This window comes from Polypterus senegalus, chromosome 4 (assembly GCF_016835505.1).
Source record: "Polypterus senegalus isolate Bchr_013 chromosome 4, ASM1683550v1, whole genome shotgun sequence".
NCBI lineage: Eukaryota > Metazoa > Chordata > Cladistia > Polypteriformes > Polypteridae > Polypterus > Polypterus senegalus.
In genome coordinates this window covers 11,376,714-11,399,388 of record NC_053157.1, presented here as the reverse complement: position 1 = coordinate 11,399,388, position 22,675 = coordinate 11,376,714, and the positions used below count along the sequence as shown (strand labels likewise).

At 35.8% G+C, this 22,675-nt stretch overlaps 1 protein-coding gene across 6 annotated transcripts in view; it reads left to right on the top strand.

The window, feature by feature from the left end:
• lrba (LPS responsive beige-like anchor protein) overlaps positions 1 to 22,675 on the top strand; it is a 792,225-nt gene that overhangs the window by 65,826 nt on the left and 703,724 nt on the right. For all 6 annotated transcript variants that reach the window (XM_039750242.1, XM_039750239.1, XM_039750241.1 and 3 more), the window contains exons 3-5: positions 9,127 to 9,227; positions 12,077 to 12,172; positions 15,857 to 15,978. In XM_039750242.1, the coding sequence (XP_039606176.1) occupies positions 9,127 to 9,227; positions 12,077 to 12,172; positions 15,857 to 15,978 (319 nt within the window). The remainder of the gene's footprint in view (positions 1 to 9,126; positions 9,228 to 12,076; positions 12,173 to 15,856; positions 15,979 to 22,675) is intronic.

Sequence of the window (22,675 nt, the reverse complement as noted above, 5' to 3'; positions counted from 1 at the left end):
ATCATTTTGCCTACACGTAGGTTATTTTCAGTGTTTGCTTTCAGTGTATCTGATAGTCCTTTGTATTGTTCCACGCGCAAATCTTGTTGATCTAATCTGAGATAGTTGAGACACGCGCTTTCTGTTTTAACATACGCATCTACGACATACTGTTGGAATAGTTCACCACTGGAGTGCAAAATACTAAATATATTCCTCATTGCAAATCTGTACTCGTAAAATTGGCATTGAGTAAGCCTTCTTCGCTTGGCGGTTCTTTTATCTGGAACATGTTGTAAATCTTTGTGCCAGCCAATGTCTCCGTAAGGGAATAAAACTGGGTAAACCATAGGATTGCAATTCATATTGACTGTGGAAATCTGTCTACATGAGTTGCCTATGGCACAAATGCAAATGTCCCTTTCGGCAGGCGGTTCGCCATCTTCTCTCGATGAAAATCGCTATTGGTGTGACATGTCGAGGCATTGTAGTGTTGTAAATCCTGCCTAGGGTTTTCCTAGAAAAGCATTCATACAGCTGCTGTAGGATTGGACTGAGCGATTTCATGCATGTGTTTGTATGATTTAGCGAAGAGTTTGATCGTTCTGAGCATGGAATCTAGCTGCAGAAGTAAATTTTTGCTGCCTGTAGAGTTTGCTTTATTTTGTAACCGCGTGTGGGCGGGACCGGCTTTGAGGGTGGACGCGGGAGAAGAGTTAGAGTTGGTGGGCGGGGCTTTGTCGTGCGTATCCCATGGTCTTAGAGTTGGCAGGCGGGGCTCTGTCCTGCTTTTGCTTACTTGCATGCCCTTAGTGAATTATATAAAAAGATTATATTTAGACTTGCTTCTTCTCACATTGATACTCTTAACATATTATGTTTAAAAAAAAAAATAATATATGGGCTAATTTGGCAAACAGTGGAGTACAAGATATAATATTATTATTAATATTAATATATAATATTATATCTTGTACTCCACTGTTTGCCAAATTAGCCCAGTAAGTATTCGGGTAGTCAAAGTCCACATGACTATAATATCCCCCCTGTAAACTTGCCTTTTTAATATCATTAAAAGAATGTGCATTGAAATTAATGTCTGCATTGGGGAATTTATAGCACACTCCTAAAATAAGAGCTCTTTCCTTCATGCTTTCCAGATGAATCCAGGCATCCTCACTAAGGTGAGACTCATCATCCAATTGAAGAAGACTTGAATTTAAATCCTGCTTTATATAAATGGCAACCCCTCCTCTTTTTCTGTTTTGTCTATCCTTCCTAAAAATGTACACCTATCTTTGTTATACTCATCCCCATTTTTGTTACTGAGAAAGGTTTTCATTATTGCTATATCATAATTCTGCTCAGCTACATACAACCCCAACTCACTTTTTAAATTTTAATACTTCTAGAATTAAAGCAAGCTATTTTAATGTGTTACTTATTTTACTTTTGCACTCTTAACTTTGGGTTAGAATTCAAATTGCTATGAATATTTATTTCAACACCTCTGTTTCCTCAAGTACAGTTCTAACCTGGCTTGTCCTAACACCGCCCACTTTTCCCTAGTTTAAACAATTGTTGAGTAACCTACTCATGTGCATCTTACATCACATTGGTGCCCCTCCAGTTCAACTATAACCTGTCCTGACCAAACAGGTCCTATTCATTCCAAAAGGAGTCCCAATGCCCCATAAACCTATGCTCTTCTATCCTACACCAAAATTTGAGCCACACGTTAAGCTTTCTAATCTTTTCATCTTATTTGGAGTGTTGCATGGCACTGGCAGAACTTTAGAAAAGACTATCTTTTCAGTTCTGCTCCTTAGCCTGGCACTTAACTCTTTAAATTTTACTTGCAGAAATGACAGACTACCCTAATGTTTGCTATTTGTTCTTACGTGGACAGTGACAGCTGGATCCACCTAGAGCCTAATAACCTTTCCAGGGACGTCTCCCACCTATGCACCTCAAAGGGAACACATTGTGCGAGATTCTCTGTCTCTGGAGCAATCCTACCCTTTTGTTCCCCTAATGATAGAGTCCCTAGCTATCACAATCTTTCTCTTTCTGAGGACTGGTTTTGAGGTGGGTCATAGGGGCTTTTCATTACCACCTCAGAGTCATCAGAGACACCGTCCAGCTCTGCAAGGACCTGAAAACAATTTTGACTTTCCCAGTTCTGGGGTTGATGCTCCCCGTTTTGTCATGTACCTTCCTATTTTGATCGTATTTTCCCCCTTTATTTTCTTTATTGTGTAGACTTAACCAAAATGCCTCAAATCTCATACACCTACAACTCAGTGTTCAAAAGCTACTTCAGTTTAGTGCTTTCTCCCCACCTTCCCTTCTTTATGCATAACCTTGGGCAATTAGAGTGAAAAAACACAGCAGAATGAGCTACACTTAACTATGTATTATAGTTGAAACATTTTTATTATAACTAATGCCATTCAAGCAAATAGATTGTGGATTTGTAAACCAAGATCCTACATCCTGATAATACTAGATGTGTGGTTTCAGATGGTGCAATAAGTTATAGCTGCATTCGATTCTTCCTGGTCAGCTCATCATCTGCAGGCACAGGTAGCCTGCTTTCTTCAAGTCATCATCTGGTCTGCTTTCATCAGGATGTAACATGGATACGGAGAGATCATTACTTTCCAGGCCTATACTCTTTATTGCCCAGGTGTAGCTCTAGACACGCACACAGATACACACACATTCTTGGGCCATTGACCAATGGAGTAGCTCAGGCACAACCCCCATACACCTGTCCAAAGCAATTTTGTTTGTTGTCAGCATTCCTCAAACAAACAGTAAAGAAAGGAAATGCAAGTCATTAAGCAATAAAACTAACCCTCTCTGTAACAGGTGGCAATAGAGAAGCTCGTATCAATCCGCTGACAATTTAAATCAGCTGATTTTCACTAAAAAAGTAATCCATCATTCTTAATTATTGCATATTATGCATTTCCCCAAGTCTAATCAAACCTAATATCAAAATAAACCATTCAAGGGTCACTTTTACACGAGCACTCCTACATGATTAATCTATTGCTTTTTAAATCTGCATTGTAAATCTAGGTACATGTACTTTTTTTGCCCTCCAAGTAAAGAATACAGAAAATTGTAAGTACTCTAGTTTTAATAGAGATACCACATTGTAGTTCACTAGTATCTAAGTTGAGTGACTGTGCTGGGTGCTTCTGTGTTACCATTAGCCATCTATGTGTGTTGTTTTGTTTTTATGTCATGTATATGGAGTACAATGAAATTCTTTCTTTTATATCTTCTCATAATTATAATGTACCAACAAGGGCACACACAAACAAAATAAGAATACAGTGCATACAAGATATACAATATATACAATTACATACAATATATATGGGGAAGTACATTTTTGTTTGTATGTAGTCATTCAAACTGTCTTCCTTTGTTTTCTCAGGAGAAAGTAGATAATTTGCTTTCCTTGTGAAGCGGGCAGATACTACAAATTCTCTCAGTAGACTATTAAAGATGTCTTTTAAAGACGTCAGCTAATTCATAGCCACAGGTTTTTAAAACCCTCCCTGAAATTCCATCCATTCCATTTGTCTTATGAACATACAACTCGTGCATTGTCAGATCTGCCAACTGTATTTTATACTTCCTGAAAGTTACACTCTTCTGGATGAAACTGAATGTTGCATAGTATGTCATTCAATCAAACGGAGGGCATTTCATTTACTTTGCAGTCCATCTAACTTATTTTCCAAAATAGACAATATTCTGAGATGTTGATTTATGAAAAAAATATTAAGCTATCTGTAAACTTCATAAATTTCTGAGTGTTTCACTTTCATAAATGTCTGCTCAGCCTGTGTGAGGCTTTTGTGATATTTTGCCTTTTCTTCCCCAGACAGTATTTTTGATCTACTTGCATGAAATTGGGCCCAGTAAATTCCTGCTGCTTTTTCTAGGTCATGACATTAGGAATTACTGGATGGAGTTTTACTATATATTTTGACACTGGCTTTGTTCTCACATACTCTTTGACCTGACAGTTTACTGGTAAAATGCACTGGCAAATTTCAGAGGGACACACAAAAGAAACGGAGTAGGAAACCAAACAAAAAAGCAACCTTTGCAAATGCTTTGGTAGCCTTTTCCAGCTTTATACACCCCTGCTGTTCATTTAAGGTCCTCTGATATTTCTTTTGATCGGGGCAGGGTTCACTTCAACAAATCTTTCTTAACAAGAGCAGACTCTGTCAGCAACCAAATGTTGCATGTTTTTTTAATTTTTTTTTTATAAATAGGTCAGGGCAACTCCAGTCTCATCATTTTGATTGGGCAAACAGACTCCAAATATCTTTTGGTAAAGTCATAGACCCTGTGGGTCATAGACTTTCCAATGTTTAAACTATGTGTTCATCATTGACAAGTAGTAGTACAGCTGGTTGTGTCGTTAATTTAAGTAGTTTGTGATCAGACCACTTGGTTATGAGTGAGTAATGTAGAACTCAAGAGTACTTGCAAAACGCTTACATGCTTTTTTGGTGCAACTGTAAATAATGTTCTCTGTGCTGTACAATCTGACCCGTGTTTGAGTTTAACAGACCCTAGCATAGTAACAAAGTTGTCTCATTTTAATTTGCTACAGCTGTATTGGTGTCAAGTAAAATGTCTATTCTTATGAGTGCTGAAGTTGGTACAAATATATAGGGTGGTCCAGATCTAATTATGCAATTTTCATTGCGCTATAACTTAAGTATATTACATAGAAAATCGCCCAAAAAATCCCGGACCATCGACAAGTGCGCAAACTGACGACATGAACAATGGTCTTCGCGCCGAACTGGAATCGTCCCCACATAAATCAAAGTCATCCAGCCGATCTGGATCTTCATAATTAGATCTGGACCACCCTGTATACACTGTATATAATATAGATGTTCGAAAACCTAACTTTTTAATATATGGACTATGAGAAGTCTATAAAGGTGTTTCCACAGAGGAATTTTTGCAACAAATTCCTGGAGCATCCTGCATGAATGAAAGTGTTCAGTGTTTCTTGATACATATTTAACTCTCTCTTTCTGAACTTTAGATAATCATTTAAAGGAGTTCCACAGTTGTCCTCCGGTTTTCTTAATCTATTAGTGTTCATTGCTTCTGGAAGTCTTTATCTTGCACATGCTTGCTTGTTTCTGAAAACTGCAGGATTTACAAAAATAGTGTCATATTCGAAAAGTAATGTGTTACTTTGCTCTTTTAATTATGAAAATCCTTGAAATTGGCCACAATGATTTGAAATGCAATATGTTTATGTTAATTTTTAGAAGTGAACTTAATTCATAATGATAAATCAAGCCCAACCTCACCTGAAACCTATGACACTTTTAGTTCAGGTTGTCCTGCAGCCACAAAGCAAAGCAACCCCAAAGCACTAATTAAGCTTTTATAATTTACTTCCAAGTTGGGACTGACAGTCAAATGATATGGACAGCACTTGTTCTTTGCCATATTGGTGCAGGGTGTGATGTCACAAAATGTGGGTCTCTCACTGACTTCACTTTTATATTTTTTAATTTAATTTCTTCACTGGTCTGTGTTAAACTTTCAGTCCAGAAGGTCCTTCTGCCCTTAATCATTGTTTTTAAAAATATTTCTCGCTACAGCATAATTTACACAGGTAATTGCTAACACATTTTAGGCAAGGTAAAACGGTGGTTTTCGATTTTAACACTGCAGATTCAAAATTTCAGTAACTAGACTCAAATGACGGCATAGTGAGTGTCTATATAAGGTTTGTATGTATATGTGATTCAAGCTTTCTTTCCACATCATATATGTAGACAAGTTTTTTTGTTTAGGTAATGTCCATTTACCAAGTATGAGCAGGTGTGAGTGGCATTGTAAATGTGTGCCTAAAAGCTAACTAAGCATTCAACAAGTTACTGCATAGTGACTCTTTCAAATGTTGAAGGGAAAATAAAGTTTAGGATTGTTTGATATTAATTCACTTTTATTAAAATTGAAGTGTTGTAACTTGGTATCTAGTTAGTGAGGTTCAGTCCCGAGGCTTCCCTGTGACTATAGGTTATTTTACCTCTAATTGATTTCATTGTCTAATCAGTTTTTTCTTTTTTTATATTCAGAAAAGCTGCAGTAGTATGAGAATTACATTTCTAAGAATTTTCTTTCCCCCATAGCTTTAAATGCTTAACTCCTTTTAGTTAGTTGTTCATCTTTTTATTCACATTTGATGCACTTTTTTTAACTGTGTTTATTGTATTTAAATACTGACATGTAACACTAAGCAGAACAGACACATTCGCAAGGGATACTGAATGCTAAAGGGCCACGGCTACTTCTGTCTTATCCATTTGTGTACTTGTGCTTCGGTTACATGTAGCTCAAATAGGTCAAAGCATACTTGGGGTTATGCTTTCATTTGATTTTAAAAGAATCTGCTATATAAAAAAAAAAACTTAAGGTCTCCATATCTAGTTCCTCAGATTGGTCAGTTTGGCTTTACTGTGATTGGTCCACATGAATGTGGTAATGCAATGAAAGAAGAGATGTGAGTGTGAAACACATGAGGAGCAGTAAGATCGTAGGAGGCATGCTGAGAGCGTCATTTTCAATGACAAAGTGCAAAACCAGAAAGGAGGCAAAAAAGGCACCTCGAAAAAATAATGGCAGAGTCTGAGAAGGATGCGCTTGAGAGAGGGCCCTCCGGTGAAGATATTCACATACATACACACACATGAAAATACAGAAGAAAGGTGCTGACATGTAGGGCAAAAGATAGCAATTAGTTTTATTTATTGTATTACCTGTCTTTGAGAGGTACTGTGGTTAGTTATACATAAAAGATAGCATTGTGCACATCAAAACAACATAACATAAAAGACAGTAAGAAGCTATACATGGGTATCTACCAAAAAGCTATTTCTGAGTATCCTAAAGATTTGCTTTGTTTGAGAAAGCAGTTTGTCTTCGTAGACCAAATTCTTAATTGACTGGTATGTGATGGTCCCTGTTGATTTGTGGCATCATGTCTGTTTTTATTTTTTGACTTTTTTTATTCTTGCACTGATTTTAAATTGTGTAATTAAAAAAAAAATTATTGGGTGAGGACAGAATGTTATTACACATGTGTACACTCTCACCCATATCTTTGATTGTCTGTCAATTCTCCAGGCATCGAAGTCTTAATAAGCAGTTTTCAGTTTTACTACAGTTTGGAAAGTGTTCCTTTATTTCAAACCAGTAACGACGCACTCCACGATAATGTGCAGTGAATAAACTTGACTTGAGCATTCATAGTTTTCCTCCTCTTTCTCTGTACATTTAGCATTCGTTTGCTCAGAGGTTGATGCGCATGCTGCTTCCTGAGCAGCTCTTTTCTCCACCCTAGCGGCCCGCTGCTGCTGCTTCTCTTTTTTTGTTGCCATCTTTTCGTGTTACAACTGATTACATCAGCGTTTGTGTTGCAATTACTTAGTATGTTTTCCTTAAGTTTTTACTTAAGCTGGCACTTAAGTCTTTGGTCTGCCTCAAGAATGATTTAAGATATGAAGAGGTAGGGGAAGGGACGGCGAAGGTGGTAGGGAATGAGAACGGCACCCATACGCAAGCGCACTGCTGGCGGCTGCCAAGAGTTGATTTTTACAATATAATAAAAATAAAAAGAGGAATAACCTTGGAGGTCAATCATCACCACAAAAGCGGGTAGTAGACGTGATGTAGTATATGCATACCAAATTTCGGGTCAATAGTTCAAACGGTTTACGTGCTATAGGTGATTTAAAATCCTGGACGGACAAACGAACAACCATGGGACCGTATTATATCTAAAAATAAATGCATATTGTATTTACTTCTTTTATTTGTTGTTATGCTGCCACCTTGATTACCGAAGACATTGCTGTGCATTGTTGTAGAGTTAAGCCGGGAGATTTCCAAGACCGTATTTTGAAAGATATGTGTGCTGCACTCCCGTTTGCAAATTCATTTGTCTCTCATTCTACAGACTGTGAGCATTAGTTCTCATGTCATTGATTGGTTAATTTATTTTTTCACTTAGGGTTTTTCAAACTCATTTTGCCATGTGAATAATTTGCAGTGTGTCGGCAAAATAAGTCTAAACCTGTCACTTTCTACTGGTTGGAATGGAGTAGGGTTTTTTTTTCTTTTGGTTGAAATATGCCATATTAACTTAATTTTTTTTGGTTGTCAGATGAAAATCAGCAGTATGTATATTTTGTAATCTGAAAATTTTATTTAGGCATATTCTGCAATTATTGGAAAGCTGGCATTTGAAGTGTTTTTATTATTTAAACATTAAACCTGGATTGTAAGGTCACACAGAGTAAATCAATGACCCTTTCAGTGTACAGTTTCATAGTTAAAGGTTTTTTTGGCTTGAAAGTGTGAATTTTTTTTCTTCTTCTTTTGTATGCACAGTATAACAGTATCAGCATGAAATTGTAATATGTGTGCTTTGATATAACTAGTTCTTTTGTATTTCATATGCCTTATGTGATCGTTATCTGCATGTATTTTGGTTACATATTTTATACAGTTTCCATAGTTTTTTGTAAGACACATCTACAGTTTAAGGTAAATATTTTCTGTTGGCTTTTCGGAATAGCTGAAATATATGTGATGTATAAATAGAAGTGATGTAACTAAAACGAATTGTTTTGTGTAATTAATGACACTTTGCAAAGTTTTCTTTTCTTGTTTAATATTTTGTGTTAGTCTGGCTTTTTTTTTTTTAATTTACATTAAATACATTTTTTCATTTATTTGTTTGCAAGTCTGTCTTATTTCTTTGCCTTCGTGCTTTGAATTTGTAACAAGACTGAATTTGGCTTTTTTTTTTTCTTGCTGCTTGTATATTCTGAAGGCAGTGGAAAAAGTGTGAATTAAGCAATCCTTGGATAAAAAATCACAGCTTGTTCAGATCTATAAACAAAAGGTAGTCTAGTATGCATTATTTGTACCTGTAGGCAGAGAATAACCATGGAAAATGCATTGATGATAATAAAACTGAATATCTCAAGAGTTTCTCAGTTCACAGAAATGTTTGTCACTGATGCCATATAAATGATCTGTTGATAGTCACTGTTGCTTTTATTTGTATTTCAGATCTCCTTGTTGATATGCTGGGAGTCTTGGCAAGCTACAGTATCACTGTTCGTGAGCTTAAACTGTTTTTCAGCAAACTGCAGGGAGAGAAAGGACATTGGGTAAATAACATTTTTATTATTCAGCTAACCACTTTAGATAATTCTAATATGATTGTAGTAAAAAAAAAAGGTTTCGTTTTCCTTAATAGCTTTACACTCAACCAGTGCTTGTTCTATGAGCCAGTAAAGAGTAACTTGTGTTAAGTTTTCAGGCAATATATCAAAAGTAGTCAAGCATATTGTGGTTTATTATTAAAGTGGGATTGTACATCTAAAACATCTATTTATGTGCTGTCACTGGTTGTATTTAAATATTTAAAACCATTAACTTCCATCATGAGCTCATTTGCTACAGTTTAGTTTCATTAAAATGCATTCTGTTTGGAATCAATAAAGTAAGTAGAAATGAGAAGGAATAATCTGATCTGTGCCAGGCTTGGACTGTCTGGTTTTGTTCCTGTAGTTTGGCAGTTTTGTATGCTAAACAAACAGGATAAGGAAGAACAAGTACAACTCCTCCCCCAGTATAATTAATAAAATAGCTATGGTGAATTTCAGTGACTTGGTTTCAGGTGGCATGGCACATATTTTATGTGTTTTAGGAGTTTACAAGGTACTTGTAAACCTGTTATTCTTTGGGTCTAGGAAATTCATATTAATTTTTAAATTCACTATTACTTTTGGGTCTTTCTGTAGTGCCTGGATTTAATGCATTCCAATCCATTGTGTCTGATTCAAGGATGCAAAGAAAAACTAGTTGTAGCAAATGTAGGGCCTTATGGAATCAGTCTTATTTATTCACAAGTGGTGTTTTTTTTTTTTTTGATTTGATTTGATTTTCGATTTGCACCGTTTTATTTTTCCTTGATTTGCATTTTTGGGTTTTTACATTTTTTTTTTACTGTAAGAAAGTAGTAACAGCTACAACAAAACAAACATAAATGAAATGGCACTTTACAATCGTTTTAATTAAACTGCACACGAGCACAACTGAACCTTATTTTGCAGTTCCATTCATCATATATTAATGTTTAGCAGGAAGAAACAAAAAAAAATTAAACCATGCAACATAAAGGACTAGTACCTTTGTACATAAATGAAAGGAAAAGCTGATGTGTTTTTTGAAATTAAACCAGCCTAACAAGAACAATCTTCAACCCATTACTTAAAGTACAATTAAAATTATGTCATTATAGACATAGACAAATAATGAAAAGTATGTCCACACACTGGAAGACCTTTCAAGCAGAGCCATGCCTTTGAATTATAGACAGGACTCTTGGCCAATGAATAAGTGGGAAAGGCAGGTCTTTAATTTAAAAGTATGACCCTGTATGATTGGACTTCCTATTTGTGAACTTTTTTACAATATTGTTACAATCATTTTTATAATACATGTGTTTTGCACATTGTGAGCATACAGTTGGATGAGTTGATATCTGGAGTATGTGACGTGAGTACCATGAGATTTTTCATGGGCATTTTGACACTGTTTGCTTTTGGCAAGCATTGTTCACAATGGCTTCCGTTTTGTCAGAAACGTTATGTCCATTCCCCAATTAAACTCTTTACTTGTCCATCACTACAATCTACATGGGGAAAGTAACATATTAAAAAAAATACAATTTTTGGTTAGTGCTCCCTTAATTAGAAAAACAATGCGTTTTCCAGTTTCCTGCAGGCAGCAACCTCTGAAATGGTTTAGGAGATTCACACGGGCACACCATTCTCATTGTATTTACTGTGACTTTTGAAATAAAGGATATACAGTAATCCCTTGCTATATTCGCGCTTCGACTTTCACGGCTTCACTCTATTGCAGATTTTATATGTAAGCATATCTAAATATATAACACAGATTTTTCACTGCTTTGCGGGTTTCTGTGGACAATGGGTCTTTTTACCTCTGGTACATGCTTCCACAGTTGGTTTGCCCAGTTGATTTCATACAAAGGATGATATTGGCGGATGACTGAGAAGCTAGCCAATCAGAGCACGCAGTTAAGTTCCTGTGTGCTGATTGGCTCAGTGACGGAGTGCCGAATTCGATTGCGCTGCATTAACCAGGAAGTCTCATCTCGCTCATTCAGCATCAACGTTTTCACTGTGTAAAGAGTTAACTTTTGTGCTCTTTTATGTTTCTTTGTGCATAGTCAAGCCCTTCGTTATGGCTCCAAAACGATCTGTCTATTGTAATGGCTGTAACATATGTGATATCAGAGACGCTCGATATCTTCAAAATAATATTTAGGTTTTACTGTATATAAACAGTGTGTTTGCATACATAATTTCAATGAATCTTACCTAATATCTAACAGACTACAAAGGGTTTATGCTGTATAACTGTGCAGCAAATGTTTATAAGAGTGTGGGAGAGTTTATAAGGGCTTAAAATATATAAAAATTGGTTTTTACTTCGCGGATTTTCACCTTTCGCGGGGGGTTCTTGAATGCAACCCCCGCGATAAAGGAGGGATCTCTGTACACTGTTTGCATAATTTTTTATTCCTTGTGCTGTGGAAGCTCAAAGTTTACGTGGGTAAAAAACGTTTTCCTAAACAGGACACAGTTATCTTACAGTTGGCCCCTGCAATGTGTAAATAACTATGTTTCTTTATGTCTAACTTATTTATCTGTAAAATCCACTAACAGAGTTGCAATTGTTCCTGTCAGGAAAAGTAATTGCAGATGTCTGAATTTATTATTTCTGTTTTTTGAAACGTAGTAGTTGTATAGCATATGAGATCTTAGAGGTATCAAGTTTTTTACTGTTTCGTAATATAATTTAAATATACTGTGGGTTAACAGTTTAATACTGGCTTGTAGGAAATCCTAAATTGAGTTTCAGTAAATGTTTTCTTTATCGTTGATTTTTCTTTAACAATGATTTTTTTTTTTCCCCCCTCTAGCCTCCGCATGCTGTGAAGTTGCTTTCTGTGTTGAAGCATATGCCACACAAAAATGGCCCTGATTCATTTTTCAGCTTTCCTGGGAGGAGTGCTGCAGTAAGCTTTCTTTTCCTGTCATGTTCACAGTTTTCATAGCTTGTCAACAGGGTGGTTAAAAGCTCTTCATGTTTGTGCCTAAGATAGGAACTCAGGGAATTGAATCTTAGGCATTTGCGACCTTAACAGGAATTAAGCAGGTTGGATTTGAAAATCTAGTGTAATGCACTTGGCTTGAAAAATAAAGTGAGGAGATGTCAGCGGATTAGCCTTGGAAAAGCAAACCTAATGCTGAACCCTTTTTTATTTAGCATTCCTAACAGGTGGTGGATTGCATGTATTTCTTAACAGGAACCTTCCGCTTACACTACACATTGGATAAATACAAAAACACCAGTAGAAATCCACCATTACCTTTTTTGTCATATGTGAATATTAATTAAAAATACAGAAATTTATTTAAATCTGACCACTAAAAAAATGATCACACTCTATGAAATCCAAATGAAATGAATATAATTATATGTCCATTATTATCATGGACGTTCATCCAGCAATGATGCTGTCCATCCATTTGTCCATCTCTGTCAGTCCCCTTCCTGTGTGGGGCCAATTTGAAGAAGGCAAACCACAGGGTAAGATGGGCAAAGGAATTGTCCCCCAGGTACAGTAGGTTGATTTCAGTGGTGATGTCTTGCCACTATTCTCTCCTCTTGTTGATGGGTCCGTTGTTGTTGGAAGTGACAGAAACCTACAATTACGGTCCATCTCCAAAGCACACGATCCCCAGAAAGTGTCTCAAACTGCTTATGTGATATGGAGAAGGCGTTGAAAAAATGCTTAGAGTAGTCTTTTTCAGCTTTTTTTACTGGCCTCTTTGCAGTTGGGTTCCTATGGCAAGTTCACCATACAGGACTTTCCGGGAAAGCTGAGACTCATCCATGCAGATAATGTGCCCGGTCAGACAGAAGACATGGCTGGGCAGCACAGTCTCAGTGCTGGTTGACGAGTACTGTTCCAGAATTTTATTGTGTGGAACCCTGTCCTCTCAAGTAATGCCAAGGATCTTGTAGAGGCAGTGGATGTTGAACACTTCTACTGTGCGCAGATTTGCTTGCGGTAGAGCATTCAAGGCCTCATAAAGGAGTGTTGATATACATGTAGTGGGATAAATCACAATCTTGGTTTCATGCAGAGATTTTGGATACAGAAGACACACTTGTGTAGGTAGCCAAATGCAGAGGAGGCTAGTTGGAGACAGTTTGCAACCTCCTCAGCCACAGTGGCATAGCTAGATATTAAGCTTCCAGTCATGATGTTCAGTGGAGGATCTATGTGCCTGGAAGGCAGTCTGAAGGTTCAGCCTCTTGAAGGAGCCGATTTCCTGGCCTATCCAGGAATAGGCTGAGTGTAAGGACTCAACAGTCCTCTGAAAGCTTTCCAGATGAAGAGCTTCGTAGGCTGAAAAACTTATCAGGTATATATATATGTGTATGTGTATATATATATATATATATATATATATATATATATATATATATATATATATATATATATATATATATATATATGCATATACCTGTTTAGCCCATGGAAACAATTTGCATGTTGCTTGACTTGATAAGTTGCTATTTTGAGATTGAGGAATATTGATTAATTAGTACTAATTAAAAGAAACACAAAAGTTGTATATTTCACAGAAGTAGTCAATCAATTAAGAATAGGTACAAAGTATCTGTGTAGCTTATACTGAGCAACAAGTGGTGTAAATCCCACCTTATATTTCTGAAAAGGATCTAGTGTTAAGGAGGCTTGGTTATGCAAAAGGCAGCATAATCAGAGATATTTAGTTATGCATTGTTAATTAGAAAAGTAGCTTTTAAAGTTGTCTTCCAAAACTTTTGCTGAAATTCATTTTAATAAAAAACAATATTTTAATTGGTGTATTTTTAAATGTTGTTTTTTTTTACCAGAAGAAAAAAAATCTTATTACATGTAACAAACGTGTAAATATGAAAATGTCAACATAATTACAATAGGAAATGTATGTCTAGAGTCCACTGCTGTACTGATAAAGATTTAGCAAACATCCTTCATGTGACATGTTTTATAACGGTCACCAATGCATAGTCTGATGTCGCAGTCAGTTTAGTATAAGCGTGTTTCTTTGCGCGCATTTTCCTTGTAATATTTTTTTCAGTTGCTTGTGCACAGCAGGGTAGAATGAGAGTGCCTGATCCATATGATCAAGGTGCCCCATGTGGTGTTGTAGGCACCACAGTGCAAGGCTTAGTGACTTCTACATTTCTCATGAAAGGAACGACAGTTGCTGGATTTTGAGCAGTGCTTAGTGGGTTAATGTTTTTCTTGTCTCTCTGCTTGAAATCAATAATTTTTCCTTCTTGAAGCATATCAAACATTCAGACAACTGAATTCACTAGGCATATCACGGTGGTTTGATTGTACAGTGCCCGATGCATCATTTCACTGTCTGTGCCAATGTTTGATGACCGATTCACATTGTCATCACTATTCCTTGATTAAATTAATGATCCAGTTTCAGATTTTCTAAACCTGGCTTTAAAGCTTCTCGTTTACATGTCCTTATGTTTTGGTTGAAGGCTCTGTCCCACTCGGTTATTTGTGCTTTGCACGATGAAGCGGATTATTAAGACCAAAAGTCAAGACCCCAATTATGACTCTTAACTGAATGCCTAACTGAAATTACATAGATATCCGAGCCTGAGGTCAATAGTTACTCACCTCCCAAACAAAGGCTTCTCTTGCTAGTTTCTTACCTGGACAATATTGTAGCTTCTTGCTTCTGAAATACAGTCATCATTGGTAATCGACTCCACTGCTTCACACATTTCAAATTGTCTATTCCTCTATTCATTGTGAGATGCAAATGTTGATCATATTTCCTAATTGATAAATAATTCCTTTGATATCTTAAACACTGTTAGTCATTAAAAACAGAGACACTACTTAATTATTGAGCAAGGTAAATTTTACAGAACAGATTTTATTTATTCATTATCCATGTAAAAGTTTATTTTAATATTAAGTGTATGTTATAATGTCTTTTCAGGTTGCTTAAAAGCATGTGATATATTTTTGTGTAGCTATAGGATCATAACATTAAGCTCTTAAGGGAGTCATATATGTAGCATGTTAACTCTCTGGCTGGCAGTAGAACAGCCATCCTGAGTGTGCCAGTGTTACAGGATGGCTCCAAGATACTGTACTTATCAAATCATTGGCTGCAACTTGCAATGTTTGTGTAAGACATGTTACCAATGTAATTGATTGGATCATTCATTTTAAACTCTTGCATTAATTGAACAAGGTTAATTATTAACATTATTATTTCTTACTCTTCACATCATTTTATTGAATTTATTACCATGGATTTTCAGATTATATTTTCTTTGAAGATTGTGCACTGTTTGGGTGAAGGGATTGCACACTTTGATCCAGCTTAATTCTATTTAATATTTCAGATACAACATTATGGTTTACTGTATGTTTTGTAATGAAGAGAGATGTTCTTGTCATTATTAATCATTATCAGTTTGGAAGTTAATTGTTTTTTAATTCTTTTTTTATTGTTGCATTGTGTTTTTCCATTCACAAACTTAGTACATTCTCACATTATGAAAAATATACAATTAGATTTAAGGTATTACATGGTGTAAAATGTTTTATAACTTTATTTGTAATGCTCTTCTTGTTCCTCCTCAGGCTATAGCTTTACCTCCCATTGCCAAATGGCCATACCAAAATGGATTCACTTTCCACACGTGGCTGCGAATGGATCCTGTTAGCAATATCAATGTAGATAAGGATAAACCTTATTTATACTGGTAAGTACTTCATAGAGGAGGTTGGTTTAATGGTAGTGGGTTAAAAAAATGCTTCTGTATTTTGCTTCTTTTAAAATTGTTTTACCAAGTCCTTTTTTAAGATGTATGGTTCTTTTAAATGCATTTAATAAACAAACACTTGCAGAATTTACCTGTGTAAGGAGAGTAAAAAAAATGAAAGTAGTTCAGTAATCACATTTTTAACAGAAAAGCAGCTGTTGGGTTTTCTGGCAGTGTCTCGTGGGATAATTTAAAATTCTGTTTGTTTGGTTTCAGAAATTAGCCAACTAGAAGCTGTTTGACTTTATATAAATACTCTTATCGGTGCCCAAAATGCTGTAATGAGCTGCATGACCTTTTTGAAAGTTAAGAGTATGTACAGGATGTTTATTGCATGTTGTGTGTGTTGATGCAGTATACCTGTACAGTATGTATTACACACACCCCACACAGCATCAATGTGTCTAACTGAACACTTTGAAAATATGTGCTTACATAAATCTGCATGCATCACTCCTACCGTGATTAGTAGGGTTTTCTGCTTCCAAACAAAATAAAGTGAAATAAAATATAGGTGTCACAAATAAATTAATCACCTTCTATGCAAATAGGAATTCTAAACTCGTATGTTTATGTAAAAAGAAAAAAAAAAAATAAGTAAAATCTTCTTTTGAATATGTGAGTGAGTTGAATTGATCAATTTGCCTAGTGGACATATATGTACAGTTGTACAGTGATAATTTAATTTCATTTATCTCAGTTTAAGAGAAGATTGCATTGAACTTTTTACAGAGCTCCCCGTAAATTTTTTTATTGTAAAGAGTTAAGACACTGATCACTATCGCATCTGCATTAGCTTTGATGTACTGTTCATTTAATGCTATATAATAGTTTCTGTTTTTCTGTACTTGTGAGCGCTTTATTGTTAAATTGATACTTGTAGCATACAAAGGAAAAGGTAAATGATTAATGGCTCAAGTAAGAAAGACCATTTACACTGAAGAAATTAAAGCACAATTATGGTTTTCTTTTTAGTTTTGTTTTCTTTGTGACAGTTAACGCTTATTTGCATATAATATATATTGGAACTTTTACATTGAAAACGCTCTGAAACAACTGCCATGCAAATGAATGATGATCTATGTAAACAGTGTTTGTCAAGCTAGAAAATACATTATCCCCTTTTTTCATCATATGCCTTTCATTTCTCATTGGTACTGAAAATGTAATTGCTTTTGTTAAACCATCAGTGAATGTTTGTTTGTTTTTTTCTTTACGGAAAGTAAAATTAAACACATTTCTGTGAGCTATAATTGAAACTGCTATTACCCTCCATTGTTCTCTTTTGGCAGAAGTTGGCAGTGTTAATTAGGTACATCCAGCAGACCCTTTACAATAATATTATCTTGGTTTCAAAAATCCAGTCTAAGCCTTTAAACTCCACTTAGTCTTAGATTCTTTGTATATTGGCATTTGTCAACATCTTCGAATAACATTTCAGGTTCGAGGTGTTGTTTTTTTGTCTGGGCCAAATATGTCATATTTACCCGGGACCTAGAATTGAAACTGATGAAATTTGATCCATATGTGCAATTTTAATGAATCCACAGCTTGATCATGCCCTAAACTGATTACATCAAGCCATTTAAAGAATAAACAATTATAAAAAACCTTTTGAAAGTAAGGCCTTTCCTTACATAGAAAGAAACTGTTGGTTAAGATTAGTCTTAAGCATACCAAAGTAGTTTCTGTGCGAGAATACTGATGGCTATATTCTGTGTATTGGATGGGTTGCAAAGCAATTTCAAGTCATTCATTTCATAGTACAAGGGAAAGAATAGCAGTATAGGAGGAAAAGGCTACGTTTCCACTTAACTTGAAGATTCTGAAAAACGCCCCCAAGAATCCAGGTTTACATAAAGAGATGTAAAGACCTCTCTTGACAAGTTGAGGTCAAGGCTTAAATCACCTTTCTTTCCCATTCTGACATTCAGTTTGGAGTTCAGGCGATTGTCTTGACCAGGACCACACCCCTAAATGCATTGAAGCAACCGCCATGTGATTGGTTGATTAGATAATTGCATTAATGAGAAATTGAACAGGTGTTCCTAATAATCCTTTAGGTGAGTGTAGATTCTGGCAGCAAATGTTACACTAAAAACTGACAATGGTCAAATAACATGCAACTATCTTACAATATTGTTTTACAAGGATCTTGATTGCCTCCCCAGTAAACTGATACTCACTTCATTATATACCTTCTGACTGTAATGGACAACAGGTACCCAAAAAAATCCTGTTCCGCCCTGGTTTCAGACTAATATTTTTCACTTTCTGTTAGAATTTCATACACTAAATACACACACCCAAGACAGCCTTTATTATTTTGAAATAAAATTAAGATTAGTTTAAATGACACCTCGTTAAAGTATATTTATTTTTGCAATGGCAAAGAAATGAGAGGTTCTTAAAAATATGAAATATGCATTTATTTCTTTTTTCCTCTTACTAAAACTTCTAGTAATAAACAATTTTTCATATCAAAGTACTCATAGCTGACAGTTGTAATTGCTTTTTTTTTATTTACATTGCAATCCACTGTTGCGTACTGTATTGATGTTACAATGGGAAATAATCAATTTGTGCAAAAAGAAAACTTTGCTTATGATGCCTTTAATTTTTTTTATATAGTAAATGGTTTTGTATTTATTACTGCATAAGCATTTTTTGTTTCTGTGAAGTGTGATTTAATTTACTGAACACAATGTCCAGATATTAAACTTCTTAAAAGTTTATTTTAATAAAATTGTGATCTATTTAAAAAAAGAAATGCAATTACATATATTTTCCTAAGAGTATGCTGTCCAGCTTGTTGTTTTAATTTACACACAAGCTCCCCAAAGTCTGACATATTAATGTGAATATGGTTGTTTTTAGCGTCATTCTCCTTTATTATCTTTAACATACCTTTACTAGCATTTCATGCGTTTCCTGTCAAAATAAACTTCTGCTTCAGATATAATTAACAACAAAGAAAAATAGCAAAAGCCACCTAGTTGTCTTTAACAATCTGATTGTGCTACACCAAAACAAGAAACAAAGTTTGTGAAATCTGGATTCGGCACAGTTTTCTAACTAGTTAGTGCAAGCTTAAACCAACCAGTGTTGCTTTTGCCATAGATTTAATGTTACACTTAAAGTCAAAAAGGCGTGCATTTTAACAGGTTTTAACATGTTTTTCTTTTAGGTTTTGCAACATTCTTTAAATTCAACCTAAGAACCTTTTCATTGGAGATGAGCCAAATAGAGCTAATAATTTATCACGTCTGTTTAAATGCATAGGAGAATGTTTAGAAAATCCCGTTGACAGTGTTGCTGCTTAGGAATGCAGATCTTTACACTGGTGGTTTACAGAGAAGACAGTTAAATATAGGCAGTGCAGTAAAGTCACATACAATTTTATGTCCCATCACAAAAGCAGAAATCATTGTAATGATTTTCCCCCCCTCTAGCACTGTTGAATATTTTACATAGTGAATGTTACAGCATCTTTGTCCAAAATCTGGCAGTGTCTCTAAGTGAACACATCACATACATTTGAAATGTATTTAACAGAGTTATTCAGTATAACATTGGCAAATATAAAGTTATTTTCTTTCTTAGGCTAAATATTTGACTATCATACATTTTAACATCAAAAACTGCATCAAAATGTTTCCCGTAGTTAAAGATCACGTGCTCTTACTGCTGTGGAGAATTTTGAAGAACTGCTTCAACTCAAATATGTCAGGGTTTTCACATGTGAACTGATCATTTCAGGTCTTTCCCTAGGATCTTGATATGTGTATCATCCTGACCTAGAGTAGTTCTTTAGAAAATGCCATTTATGTATGTATGTATGTATGTGTGTATGTATATTTATTTATTTATTTATTTATTTTACATTCAACAGTTCTGGCATATACTGTACTTGTTTGTGTGTCTTGTGTCATTGTTTTGATCCTTGACTGGGCTCTGAGTAATCTTTTATTTAAAGATAAATGGCCTAATATTTTCCTGGAGATTTTGTGAATACCGAGATAAATGGATGGATCTATATGTGATGGCAGCATAGTTTTACTGTCGACTTGCAGACCAACCACAAGTGTTACCTGGTAACCACCCATACAATCAGATTGTGATTCAGACTACGAATGCCATGAATGTAATTACCCCGATCTACATGCTGTCAAATAAACGAACCACACGCCGTGGCGCAACGTAAAGAGGCTTCGCCTCTGATGCTGATGTCCGAGGTTCGATCCCCGAGAGTGGGTGCTGTGAGTGTTTTACGCCTGATGAGCCCAGAATTAGGGCGAAACACGAGTTGCATACTCTTTGCATTATTTGACAGTAAAACTATGAAACATTCTATGATCTGCTTCTCGCAACTGAAGAGGGCACTGTGGCGGATGTTTGCTGACTTGCAGACCAACCACAATGTGTATATGTATGTATATGTATGTATATATATATATATGTATATGTGTATATACATATATATATATATATATATATACATATATATATATATATATATATATATATATATATATATATATATATATATATATATATATATATGTGTGTATATGTATATATATATATATATGTGCATATTTATATGTATATGTGTATATATGTGATTTCTTATTCTTTTGCATGTTTGTCAAACAAAATGTTTCTGATCATCAAACACATTTAACCATTAGTCAAATATAACACAAGTAAACACAAAATGCAGTTTTTAAATGATGGTTTTTATTATTTAGGGAGAAAAAATCTAAACCTACATGGCCCTGTGTGAAAAAGTAATTGCCCCCTTGTTCAAAAATAACCTAACTGTGGTGTATCACACCTGAGTTCAATTTCCGTAGCCACCCTCAGGCCTGATTACTGCCACACCTGTTTCAATCAAGAAATCACTTCAATAGGAGCTGCCTGACATAGAGAAGTAGACCAAAAGCACCTCAAAAGCTAGACATCATGCCAAGATCCAAAGAAATTCAGGAACAAATAACAGAAGTAATTGAGATCTATCAGTCTGGTAAAGGTTATAAAGCCATTTCTAAAGCTTTGGGACTCCAGCGAACCACAGTGAGAGCCATTATCCACAAATGGCAAAAACATGGAACAGTGGTGAACCTTCCCAGGAGTGGCCGGCCGACCAAAATTACCCCAAGAGCGCAGAGACGACTCATCCAAAAGGTCACAAAAGACCCCAGGACAAAGTCTAAAGAACTGCAGGCCTCACTTGCCTCAATTAAGGTCAGTGTTCACGACTCCACCATAAGAAAGAGACTGGGCAAAAACGGCATGCATGGCAGATTTCCAAGACACAAACCACTGTTAAGCAAAAAGAACATTAGGGCTCGTCTCAATTTTGCTAAGAAACATCTCAATGATTGCCAAGACTTTTGGGAAAATACCTTGTGGACCAATGAGACAAAAGTTGAACTTTTTGGAAGGCAAATGTCCCGTTACATCTTGTGTAAAAGGAACACAGCATTTCAGTAAAAGAACATCATACCAACAGTAAAATATGGTGGTGGTAGTGTGAATGTCTGGGGTTGTTTTGCTGCTTCAGGACCTGGAAGGCTTGCTGTGATAGATGGAACCATGAACTCTACTGTCTACCAAAAAATCCTGAAGGAGAATGTCCGGCCATCTGTTCGTCAACTCAAGCTGAAGCGATCTTGGGTGCTGCAACAGGACAATGACCCAAAACACACCATCAAATACGCCTCTGAATGGCTGAAGAAAAACAAAATGACTTTGGAGTGGCCTAGTCAAAGTCCTGACCTGAATTCAATTGAGATGACATTAAAAAGGCGATTCATGCTAGAAAACCCTCAAATAAAGCTGAATTACAACAATTCTGCAAAGATGAGTGGGCCAAAATTCCTCCAGAGCGCTGTAAAAGACTCATTGCAAGTTATTGCAAACGCTTGATTGCGGTTATTGCTGCTAAGGGTGACCCAACCAGTTATTAGGTTCAGAGGGCAATTACTTTTTCACACAGGGCCATGTAGGTTTGGATTTTTTCTCTCTAAATAATAAAAACCATCATTTAAAAACTGCATTTTGTGTTTACTTGTGTTATATTTGACTAATGGTTAAATGTGTTTGATGATCAGAAACATTTTGTGTGACAAACATGCAAAAGAATAAGAAATCAGGAAGGGGGCAAATATATATACACACACACACACACAGTGGTGTGAAAAACTATATATATATATATATATAAAAACAAACTCTGTTCAATGCTTGCATAGACTGGGTGTTGGACACGGTTATGAGGTCCAGCGGCTGTGGGGCATATGTTGATGAAGAGACTTACTGACCTTGACTTTTCTGACGATGCTATGATCTTTGCGGAGTCAATGGAGGCTCTGATTGGGGCACACGAGAGACTGAACGAGGAGACTGTGTGTTTGGATTTGTGAGTGTTCTGGATAAAAAGCAAGATCCAGGCCTTTAATGACCTCTTGGTTACAACCATCAGCAGTGTTTCTGTCTGTGGAGAGAATATTGACCTTGTCAAGAGGTTTACTTACCTCTGCAGTGATATTCCTGTCACTGGTGACTCTTCCTATGAAGTCATTAAATGGAATGGGAGAGCATGGGCTGTCATGAGATTGCTGGAAAGGGGTAT